General features: G+C 40.1%; 1 protein-coding gene across 1 annotated transcript in view; it reads left to right on the forward strand.

Annotated features, from left to right (window-relative positions):
• Positions 1-12,584, forward strand: part of RERE (arginine-glutamic acid dipeptide (RE) repeats) — a 175,648-nt gene that overhangs the window by 69,893 nt on the left and 93,171 nt on the right. Inside the window, 3 exon segments of the mRNA XM_009889653.1 lie at positions 6,493-6,541; positions 10,202-10,326; positions 11,152-11,251. Coding sequence (XP_009887955.1) covers positions 6,493-6,541; positions 10,202-10,326; positions 11,152-11,251 — 274 coding nt within the window.

A 12,584-nucleotide genomic window follows, 5' to 3' on the forward strand; every position in this document is an offset into this window, starting at 1 on the left:
GGGTGTAATTCTGTTATTCTTAGGCACCTAACTCATGGCTTTGTGGTAGTTGTGGGTTTTCTTGGTTAAAGCTGTTATGGCTTGAAACCTGATTGTCCCTTTTGTATTTTGAACTGTATGGTGTAAGAACACGTGGAAGAGTGGCCTTCCTGGGCCAAACTGAGGATCCATTTGGCTCGGTGTCCTGTCTCCCAGCAGTGACTGTAAGAGGATGCTTGGAGAAAGTATGATGTATGACACAGGCTTATTGTGTTTGTGGGCAGTCTATTTTGCATCACTGTGGTGAAATCTTATGACTTCTTCAGTGCTGCAGAGGAGCAAACGTATGTAAAGCTCTTCTTTTATAGTTAAGTCTTTGCAGCCAGAGCCTGCAGTAGCATGGGATGAGGGTGGAGCACGGCAAGGGAGGTTCTGAGTTCTGTTTTATGGATGCACGGAATAAAACGAAACAGAATGTCCTAGCAAATGAATCTCTTGAATGTAATGCCAGTTCCTTTCAGGCCCTGATAAACTATTTTTTAACCAGCTGAAGTTGGAGTGGAGTAATTTTGTTCTCTCCAGTTTTGTCCCTCTAGAGATGGAACAAAATGATCCTTGCCAGATGTTTTTAGAACTGCCTCTAAAGAGCGTTTTTTTCATCTTGGTTATTGGACCATTTGCATAACAGGATTTTTTTAAAAACCTTTTCTTGAGACTTTCTCTTTCCTGACTACTTCAGGTTTATATTAGTTTTACAGAAATCACTAATATCTAGGAATTGCCTTACTGTATCACATTTTCAATTTATGTAACTGATTATCTTGCCAATAATAGTGACTGGCTACATCAGTTCAAGTGTATGATGGCAATTTATAATCCATTCTGCCTATAATATATATATATATCTAATCTCGTTTTGGTTTTATTTAGTAAGCCATCGATTTTCTTACCAGGCTTTGTAAATAACCTAAGTCTCATAACATTAGTTGTTTTGTGCTGTAGCTTGTTATTGCTTATTAAAAACAGGAAACCACCCCCTACCCCCCGCCGCCCCAAACCCCTCCCTGTCCTAGCTTTAAGCTGTGTCCTTCCTCTTTTAATCTTTCGTCATATAACAGTGATGACCTCTTCCAACTGTTTTTGCAGACTGCCTTAGCTACCAGTCTCTCCTCACGCTCTGGTGGCCAAATGCACAGAAATCACTGTTCTGGAACCCGTTCTGCTCTCGGCTCCAGAGAGCCCAGTCCCCTTCTGCAGGCTGGATTCCAGGATGGCCAGAGCTCCTTAGACTGGTAGTGCTTCTGGTTCTTTTGTTGAAACTTCTTCTGCACTGTTAAGTTTGCCTTAGTGATAGGCACATGTTGCCGTAGGCAGTGGTTTTTAGCAGGTGGGTTTTGACAACCCTTTTTGGAGAGCTCCGAGGAGAATCAGAAGGACTGTTTGAGAGGTGGTCTGTGACTGAGCGGTTTGGCCGGTCCAAAAACCTTTTTCTGTTGAGGCAACCCTCTAGCTTAATTACAGATCACCTCAATACGCAGAATCGGGAATGATTTTGCCAAGAGTGGTTACATGGGTAGCACAGACTGCTGTCCTATGTGCGACATTTGGGTTGTGGTGTTTTGTTCAGCTGTTGTTGTTGTTTTGTGTTGGTTTTTTTAACTTCATAGTAGCCTTAAGTTGTTTTCATGTTTTCTGAGCTGCTGCTGGCTAGTTGCAGGTGTTTCAGAAAGTCAGCGGAAGTGCGGTGTGTGGTGGAGAGCACCGAGTGCGTGGTGACCACCCTGAAACACAATTAAACCATGTGTGTTGCTGGGTGAAATGAACTGATGAACAACACAGTCGGTTCAATGAGATACTGCCGTAGTACCGCCACCCTCACCCCCATCTCAGGCATGTAAGTCAGTATGAAAAATGCGCAGTTAGTGCATAGCTTGTTTCTTGCTGAACTTTGGTAGTAAAAAGGAAAACATGAAGGAAGCAGTATCACAGCTTCTAAGGTACCACCTTGTACGTGCCATCCTTGACCTTGAAGGTCCACCTTAGGTAGGCAGTGTCTGTAGTTTTTAGAAGCCTGGCTTCCTAGCCAAGATCTTCACTAAACGTGCTGGGTAAGGAACTGACTTAGATTCATGTCAAGGATAGGACAGGGCAGAGAAGTGCTATGCAGAAATCTGCAAATGCAAATTTGCTGTTGCCTCCGAACTGGAGAGTTCTGTTCCAAGTTTCCAGCCTTGAACCCTCTGCGGCTCTGGCTGTACCGTAACAGCGGTGGGGTTGCAAGCCCTGAACCCGAGTTACCCTCGCAGCTGATCTGGTGTACCTCACTGCAGCTCAAACTCTGTCTGGTGGCAGTTCTTGTTGCCGTGTTTCAGTCCTTGATGGCATTGCAGTGCTGCATTATGTCCATGGACGAAGGCTGCCAGTTGTGCCCGCTTCTGCGTAAGTGTGTTCTGTCTGGTGTACAGTCTAGACAAGGAGGTAGATGATAAACAGAGAGGGTTAAACTTGTTCCTGTATTGAAGATCGTGCAGGAACTGTTGTTGACAGCCTGCCTTCCTTCCCCTTTTCTTCTTTCTAAAGCTGATAAATTACAGCTCTGCACCACCCTGTGCTGTCTCCTTTTCCTTTCTCATCCTCGCCTCTGAACTGTCTTCTCTCGGTGGCGCTGCTTTTGGCCTTGAACCTCCAACCTCCCCTGTTGCTTTAGAATTGAAAGGACAAAGCTTTATTGAACTGAACATCCTCTCTCTTCTCCCCGAACGGTTTGGAACAAGCCTCTCTCGGATTAGAGTGTGCTTGTTTTGCCCTGCTCTGCTACAGAAGCTTCTTGCCTTTTTGATATTCAGTCGCAGGCTTCCATCTCCTTTCTGACCAGCCCCTGTTTACTTTGCAGAATACAACGTTGTCATGGCAACAGGTTACTTTTCAAAGGGAACATCTTGTCATTATATTTAATCCACTGCAGCTGAAGAGGACTGAAATATTAAGTTGTTGTTGCTATGGATACTGCTTTGTTACATCAGTTTCTTTTGTGTCGGATTTCATATACGGTGTTGGGTCCTCTTTTTCCTTTCCCATAGAATAAACACAGAGTGCTGTTCCATTATTATTGTAATTGCTCTCCGCCAATATAATTTAGCTTAAAAATCTACAGTGCATTTTAGTTTCCATAGCAAGAATTTTCTTTCCATTTGCAAACCTATTCCTGGGGAGGGGGAAACAGTAAAAATTATTTAAAGGATTGCGTGCCCTTGCAGAGCCATCAGCTTTGTGCCCTTTTTCAAAAGTGTGATGTATTGCGATCTGAAAGAGCTTCCCGCACAGCAGCTGAATTCCGCCCAGCCCTCACCTTGTGGGGCAGCGGGAGGGAGTGCCTTTGGGGTGGGAATATAATCAGGAAACGATAAATGGGTGATGAAAGGCACACTGAAATATTTCTCTCGACACTTCGTTTTCGTGTGAGGAGTCGTGGTTGGACGCCCCATTGAGTTTCCCAGCTAGCTCCGCGTAGTTAGGAGCACAAGTCCCATCCACAACTTTCCTTCTATCTTTGCAATTACTTATGGGATGCTCCAGCATCCTATAATCAGGCTTGATTCTGAAATGCTTTGTTTGTCATATACAGTGTGATGTAACTGAAGAAATTGAGAGTTGGGGGATATTTGGACTGCTGGGTTTTTTCCTATCTAAATGGAAAATAACTTAATTTTCTGTTTAAGTACAAAGCCTACCTTTGCGGCCTTTGGCTGGTATGAAGTATTGTAGCTGGCTCAAAGTGCATAGACATGTTTTATGTTTGACTTGCACTGACTAGTAGAGATGTGCGTGGCTTTAAAATGAATTCTGGGAATAAAGGAAGAGCATCAGCATTTTCTGTTGCCAGTTTCCCCTTCATTCCTCACAGGGAAAAATTCTGACACCTCGTAGCTGAAAAAAATGTACTTTGGTATTTAATTTATAACTTTGTTGTAAATCTAAAATTGATTTTCTAGTTCAGTCATTTCTTTGCATAACCTGGAAACAAGAGAACAGTGTCAGATCATGTCTTGCAAAAATACACATTGGAGAAAAACATTTTGACATGTTCTCGTTCTTTTCAGGAGACTCTTGGCACATGTTTTAGAGCCGATCTGCTTACCAGGGAGGTAGCATTGCATAGACATCAAGACATAAGATTAAGTATTACAAACCCCATGTTTATTCCTGTCTGACGGCTTCTCCTGTCGGGTTCTGTTGGATAAGGGCCACGCAGATCCACTGCTGTAGTTTCCCCACTGGTGCACCAGTGAATAACGTTGCAGAATGGTCAGCAAGGGCGAGTTTAACTTAATACACGTATGCAACATACTTTGAAGCTTTGAGGGGAAAAATCTTCATAAAGGTATGCAAATGATCGTGTAAAAAAAAAACAAACAAAACCAAAAACAAAAAAACCCCAAAACAAAAAAAAAAACAAACCCTCCAATAAGCTTTCTGACTTCAAATGGTATTTAATGGTTTGGGCTATCCATTGTTAGTTTCGCTCAGGGCTAGCAGTTCATGTTTGTGTTCTTAATTTCTAAAGTTTAAAGGAAACTGTGTCTCAGCCATTGCTTGTGATCCCTGTGAACACAGCAGGGTGAATAAGAAATCCTGCAGGGTGGCGGCTTACTTGTAAAATGATGTCATTATTCCTGTAACAGCAAATTGCACGATTAATTGAAGTTTGCTGTTTCCAGATTGAAGATGGTGACCTGTTCGGTTTATGTGTGTGCTCTTCCTTGCTAGTGCGTTGAGGCTTGCTTAAATGTCACACAGTTATTGAAGTGTTGAATTCAGAAGTTTGTTTTATAACAGCTCTGAATTTTGTCATCCTTTTAATGTAATATACAGAATATAAATAAGACGTCTGTTTAAGAAAAATTTATAGGTAAAGAAGATCAGTGAATTTAGAATTTCCTTGGATTTGGTTGTGTTCTTTAATGCTCTTTTACAGGACTATCATTTGAGTGTCATTTAAGTTTTCAAACTGCGGCTGCTTTCGGTATCCCGAATACCGATGTTCAGGCGCAAGTGCCTTTATCGATTGTAGCGATCTGGCTCTTGACAAGAGCTGGGTATGTGAGATGACAGCAGAGAGGTCCCATGGATTCAACTGTAGCCCTTGAGAAATTAATATTTCCAGTAAATAGTTTTGTTTGTGTGCCACCTTGTTGCTTAGATTGTAATATATTTAATAAACAAAAAGGGTCAAAAGACACTCTTCAGGGATAAAGTTTTGTTTACTCTGTTAGTCTATTCAAAATTTAGGAAGAAGAATAAATTCTCTCATGTCAGATGTGTTATTCTGGTTTATACTGCCATACCTTTAACTTCTGTTCTTGCCAGGGTAATTCTACTGCAACATGAAAAAATAGTTTTTCTTCTCCCATATACTGTGATGTTTCAGTAACTCCAACCAACTGTGTGAGCAGCACAGAGCCCCTCAGAGTGCGATTCTCACTATGTGGAGGACAGTTCATTTGGAACTTGAAGTTTTTATATAAACCTCTTTCCAAAAGAGTGGAAAGACATGAGGGCCAAGTGTATTATGTATAAGGGAAGCTCTTTTTTGGATTAATTGAACTAAATTCACTTCTACAAATGTTACAAGGCATGTTTACATTGCTTTTTAGATTTTTCTGTCCTTCTGTGTCATTCTATTTGACATGATTTTTAGCAGATTAATGAACAGCAGCAATAATAATTTTAACTTCTTAAAGCAGGAGCTAGATAATTTTGCATGTGAGATCCAAAGTAACTTGAATGGTTTTCCATGAAGGCTGCCTGGAAAAAGCAGAATTAGTTTTACCAGTTCTGGTAATGCAAGGCTCTGTTCTTCGAAGATTATTACTTCGAGTACTTTTATTTAAGATATTTTCTCTTTCAAAATGAAAATGACCACAAAGATGTTAATGTGGAACATGGTATTTCCTGTGTATTAATCTGTAGCACAGTGCTTAGCATATGGTCTGCGTTATTTTAGGTTTGGTGTTGAAATAAGCAGCTGAAGGAACATAGTACCAGTAGAAGTCTGATGCTTGTTGGAAGGTGATTCTTTGCATGGCGGGCTCGTGAGTTGGCTGGCTAAAGCACAGGGCGGTCAGAGCTGGAGGTGCTTTTAAAGGGTCTTGGTTAGAAGTCAGTGCTACTTCAATATTGCATGAAATGGAAATGTCAAAAAGTGGGAAGATGCGTGTGCCATTATCAGCTCCCTGATGCTTTCGTGCTGCTGTGAGGACGGATCACACTGATCTTCTTCTTGACTTCAACTGCTTCACTAAAAGTTCCCGACTTGCCCGGTTGGTTTTTGCCATTTGCAGTGTAGCCGGCAATACACCTGAGTATATCCTTTCTTGTTTTCTTAATAATGTATTATTTTTGCTTCTCGTCCATTTGCATTGGAAATGCAATGACAAAAAATACAGAATATGATCCTAAATTTCATTAATTGTAATTCTTTCTTGTTACTGTTTTTTTTTCTTTATGTATTAGGAGGCTAAACAGTACCCAAGGTGAAATCAGAGTTGGACCCAGCCATCAGGTAAGGGATTTTGTTTGTAAGGGATTTTGTTTGTATTCTAATATCCAGAGGGTGTGCTTTTGCCACTTAGTCTGTTCAGAGGACACTTACTTAAAATTGTATGCATTCAAACACAGTGAGTTGGGTTTTTTTAGATTCATCATGAGTTCTTTAGAATGCCTTAGCTCAGTTAATGAGATTTTTCTGTGTCAAATGTTGATATGTTAATGATTTTTACTAGCGGAAGTGCTATTGGGTTAATTCTAAAATAAGATTGAAGGAATATGAGTAACTACTGGAAATGAAGGAAAAATCTATTATTGGGCACATTCTGGAGTTAAAAATGAATGTATTCTTAGCTAGCTTTCACCAATCAATGGTTTTAATAAACTATAAAAAATTAATTTGGTGTTTTCCAGTTATATTCAAAGTAGATCTTCTAATTTGGTAATAAAGAACAAAATTGTCAAGTTGATAGTATGCTGCCTATAACAGTCCTTTTCATGAATCTGTGTATTTTAACAAAATAGAGTTCTGTTGGAAGTGATTAAAAAAAGAAAGAGAGCAGTTCTCCAAGAACAACATTACAAAATTAGAAGGATGGGGGAACTTCAAACCTGAGAAAGGCTTATTTTCTGTACAGCAACTGTGTTGAGATATACGTATATATTTATGCATGTATTCAACTTTTAACACAGGATACAGTGCTTTTAAGCATGTCTGTTAATGTAGCTGTCATCAGTGCAGGATTCACCGTAAACCTGCTCTCCCTTTTGTTTGTCTCTGAGCGTGCTCTGCCTGGTGTCATGTCTGTGGCTTTGCATTTCCTCACTGACTTGTGTTTACACTTGAAGCCTGCACGTTTTTTCTTATTTTTTGTATGTTAAATGAGTTTGGCCAACTGTGGTGCTTCAGCATCAAAGTCGGGGGGCCATTGTGTATTTAGTAATTCAAGTCGTCTTAAAAATTAAATTAGTGTTTATAATTGGAGCAGTTTGGGCAGCAGCGAGGGTAGGTATCTTTCTAAATACCTTCTTCAGGTGCTGCCTTGTGCCAGCATCACCAACACACGCTCCCCCTGACGTTCAAAAGGTTAGCTGGTCCTCACCCTTTTACCTGCATAATTTTCATACAAAGCAGTTTAAATCGTTTTTAACTGGGAGGCGTGGTAGTTCTGGATGATTATTGGAATATCCCATTTGTCCACAGTCTACAGAAGTCATATTATAATTATAGTATCTTATCTGTATTTCCCAGGAAATTCTCTATGCAGGTTTTCTTTTCACTTTGTGATGCTGTATAGAGGATAAGTTTCAATTTTAAAGATCGGGAGACCTCAGTTGTATTGTTTGTTTGACTGTGAGAAGCAGTAAGAACTGTAAATTCTTAAAACCAGTGCCCTAAGTCATTTGGATTGTTAAAATAGAATTTGAGAAAGTGCGCTGAATGGGTTCAAACACTGGGGAGCAGAATAAGGTTAAGACTCTAGATGTTATTCTCTTCCTGCTATGTTAGTTCTAAGTTGAGGGAAATCCTTCATAAGCATTTAAAATAATCTGTTCTTAGAGAGCATTAGCATACAACTCACGCTGCTTTATAAGGCCAACTCTGTCACCAGGAACTCAGTGCTCTCCTTTACCTCTGCAATTGACTTTGTACTGTCCAAGTACTGGATTTCTGCATCCCAGTGATGAATATTCATTCAGACTCTTTTAAAAATCCTATTTAATGACTAGTGAAAGTAAACATTTATGGAACCTATGTAACGTTCCTAAGGATGTTTTACATTTAGAGGAAGAAAGTCCTTGGCAATTAAACTTGTAGTCTTTTCACTAGTCATAATAAGAGTACTGTAAATGATACCTTCAAAAAAATTTCATCTCAAATTGTCATCTAATACTTTGGCAGGTATTAGTCACCTGTGCTGTACGGTATAATTACCAAATGCATTTATGGAGAGAAACAAAGTAGGAAGAATGTCCACTGATTTAGAATACTGTTAATTTTTGCTTGTTTAATATTTTAAACTGCCATTCTTTCACTCATTTGCTGAGCATCTACGTTTCTGACAAATGTCATCGCGAAGAGGATATATTCTCATCCTATTAATTACTGTAAGGTATAATCTCAAGATACATGAATGGTTGTTAGTAGGCCACAATAGGAAGTCAGCCTGAAGATGTTATTTGCTGTTTTCCGTTCTGCAGTCTGATTCATTTTTTGGAAAGTGTATAAACAGTCTCCTCTACACAAGGGAATGGATATGCTTTCCTCCACCTACGTTATTGAGAATAAGGTGTATGTGGCAGAACCCAGAAACAGCCCTGAGATCCCAACAGTGGTTTCTGATGAGTATCTGTTGCCTTCATTTACCTTAAACTGTGTGTGTTACAGGTGCTAGAGGACTAGTGGGTTTTTTTGCTACTTAGTGCACAGATGCCTCAAACTACCACTTGTATCGTAATAGCAAGTAGGGACACAAGTGAAGAAAAATGTGTTGTAGAATTGCAGTTCTCAAATTCACACGCATAGGAGGAGGAGAGTGGGTCTCTACTAAATGTTCTCCCATGAAAACTTTTGGCTTACAAATTAATGACTAGAGTTGTTCAAGAGTTGCTCTAGTAATTAAGCATGTTCCTAGGGTACGTAAGGATGAACATTAATTTGTGAAAGCACCCTGGTTGCTAGAATGCCTAGCTCTCGGAGAAATCTCATCTCGGTGTAATGCTTGCTTACCCTTTTCCAGAAGAGAAGTTCAGCGACATATCCATTTTCCCAGGGAAGAAGTGAAATAAAGTACAGATTAAAGAGCAGAACATGAAAGACATCTGAACCTGTGACTTGTAATTACTGGTTATGTATAAATGTTGCCTCTCAAATATGTTTAGCGTTGTAAGTATAGGAGGTAATTATAGGGCTTAAAAGCTGTTTCTGAAGAGGCTCTCAGCTATCTCATCCCATAGCAGTAGATGACTAAAGATGCTAATTGGGTCTCTGGATACAGTGTAATACTTATTTAGTGGCAGAGTTCATTTCGCTGAGCTGTCTCACTTTCAGGGAATTTCTCTGTTTCTCTTTAGAGTTTTAATGATTTACTGAGGACTTGATTTTAAACTTAGTGTCAAATGTGTAGGGTTTTTAAGTGATTTAAAGTGGGATGCATATGGTAACCACATTCTTGCCGTCTTTCATATGAGTATGTTTTAGCCTGGCAAGCAGGAGTTGTAACAGCATCTTTTTGACAAATGAAACTGTCTCTTTGAGGGTACATTTCCAACAATGTTTGACTTCTGTACAACGGAGGACTACATATACATGGTTTACTTTCAAGCTGTGATATTTCTGCGGACATTTCTGCTTGGTCTATATACAGAAGGGCTTCACTGGTGGTGGCCTGAGAGGTGGTGTTCACCCTCCACAGTTGTCAGAAAATGAGCAGCCCTTCTAAAAGAAGGAATGCTGGATAAAGTGAATAGTTTGGGGCTTGATGACCAAGTTCCCTCAAACTTGTGAAACTTGGATCAAATAGCTTCACCACCTGTTGTCTGAATATCTTCCGTCTATGAGATCATAATATTCCAGAGAATTTACAAACTCTGTTGTTATTAATAACACACTTGTGCATGCTCCTAACATTGTTAACAACTGTAATGTCTGTACGAACTCTTCGTTTTTTTCCAGGCTAAGCTTCCTGATCTGCAGCCATTTCCTTCCCCAGATGGTGACACAGTGACACAGCACGAAGAGCTTGTGTGGATGCCAGGCGTCAATGACTGTGACTTACTTATGTACCTTAGGGCAGCAAGGTAATTTCAGCCAAGATGCTAGCAATGGCTTTAGAATGCTGTAGTGGAAACGTGGACTGCCATGTACGTGCAGTTGGCTGCGGTCACTCCTTTCTGTTCACTTTTGGTGTAGCTGTAGCATGGAGGTCAGCCAGATAAGTTGAAGCGTTTCGTTTGAAGCAAGAATGCTCTGATTTGATGTTGGGCCAACACAGAGTCTTTCCATTGGCTGTGGCTTTAAAATGCAAAGGCAGCAGTATGTGCTAGCGTGATAGAAAGAGCGTTGGATATGTACCATGGAACGAGGGAAGTAACTGCTACCAGTGGAATAGCCGTGATAGCACAGGATTCCTTCAGAGACTACATGTTTTTTGAGTAAGCTGCAGTTTGCGTTTCAGTTTCATACGGATCTCTGGTATGCCTGGTAGATTAATCAGATGCACTGGTGGGCCTCATAATAATTCAGGGTATGAGTAAATTACTTGTAGTTTTCAAGAATTTAGAGATGTGGGGGATCTGCAATTTCAGTCAGTTTTCTAACATTGTGAAACTAAAATTACAGAGGTGAGACTCTGTCCTCATATCTGGAGGTTATATCTTCCATAATCATGATCAGGCTTTGGTACTACTGCTGTGCAGATTTTCAATTGATGAAATCCATTTTTAATTTTGAATTAATTATTCTATAAGCAGTGTTTGCGGTGCCTCGTTTTACTTGTTTCCACAGTATTGCAAAGCTCTGAAATTTGTGATTTAATGTGTAAATATACTGTTGGTGTATTGCATGATGTGTGTGTCAAACAGTGGCTGAAGTATTTAACTTTTTTCCCCCCTCAAACTATAAAGGAGCATGGCAGCTTTTGCAGGCATGTGTGATGGAGGATCCACAGAAGATGGTTGTGTGGCAGCCTCCCGTGATGACACTACACTTAACGCGCTCAATACAGTAAGTATAAAGAACTAGTGCACAGAAGAACAGTTTTCCATTTATTTCTGGACTACTTAAAGCATGTAGTGCATAAAATATTTAGCAGGTAAAATAATTTTGGGATCACAATATGAGTATGATGATAGCCTAGGATGTCATAACTTCCTTTCACATACCAACTAGTTTTCAAAAGTCTAACCTACAGAACTTCAGTGATAAACCCTTGGATGATGCCTTGAAGATGACAGTTAGCGAATGTTCTGTATGGGAAGCTGCTCAGGTCAAGTACACCAGCTGGAATTGTTCCTTATTCAGCTGGCATCTGACCTGGGTATCAGTCCTTTCATGCAGTCCAGCCACCTCCTAGCTGTAGGAAAATGATAGTTATTTCCTAGAAGGAAAACTCATGATGCCATCAGATGTATAGTGTCATGTATGTGGTAGTGACTGTCTGGAGTTTGTCACACTCATGGTCCAGTCTTCATTATCATTTATATTTGGATGCGTATGTGTCCTGTTAGGTCTCGCATGAACATAATGTATGTAAATAATGCATTACTGAGTAGTTACATAGATTTGAGTGTAGGTCGAGATGCTCACACAGTTTCAGTGCAGCCACAACAATTAACTGTTTTGGGGAGGGTGGGGGGCACTAACATCACTAAATCATCATACAGGAAATGTTTTTTAAGTTCAAGCTGAAGAAATTTGTCTGTCATTCCATGTTTTTTGGTAACAGTGAAATCTATAGTTGTTTGTTTCCCCAGAGCCCTATCTGCAGCTTTTGGAGAATTGTGGTGTAGTGACTCTAAGCTGACCTTTGTTGTGTCGTTTCCTTCCTGAAATACCATAAAAGGAATTATACGTAACTGGTCATATGTTACTCTGAGGAAACACAGAGACAGATCTGCTGTCTCTACCAATAAACAATTTCCATTCTTCCTCTTTTTATGTTACCTTTTATCCATAAAACATATAAGGGAGGTATGAAGGGTTGAGTTTTCATGGTTATTGCCTATGTTCTAATCACCTACACTTGTGAAAGCTGTAGAAAGGGTAGGATGTACCCTTTGCTGAATGAGTTTCTAGCTAAATCTGGAACATGCTTTAGGGGCAATCACCATAGAAATGTACGGACCCCATGGACAGCTGGTCGGACTGGAAGCTGGGAGCAGCTTCAGTTGAGTGTGTTTTTTGTGAAACTGCCAAGGGAGGATGCAGTGTGTAGCTTCAAATTTAATTTTTAAAGATCTCCTTTCCTAAAAGAAGTTTTAAGCATGTTCTGCCTCGGTGTCCAGCACCGTAACTATCTACAGCAACTCACCCATCACTTTGTTCACAGTGCTTGAGG

This window comes from Charadrius vociferus, unplaced genomic scaffold, assembly GCF_000708025.1.
Source record: "Charadrius vociferus isolate BGI_N301 unplaced genomic scaffold, ASM70802v2 scaffold477, whole genome shotgun sequence".
NCBI classification, from domain to species: Eukaryota; Metazoa; Chordata; class Aves; order Charadriiformes; family Charadriidae; genus Charadrius; species Charadrius vociferus.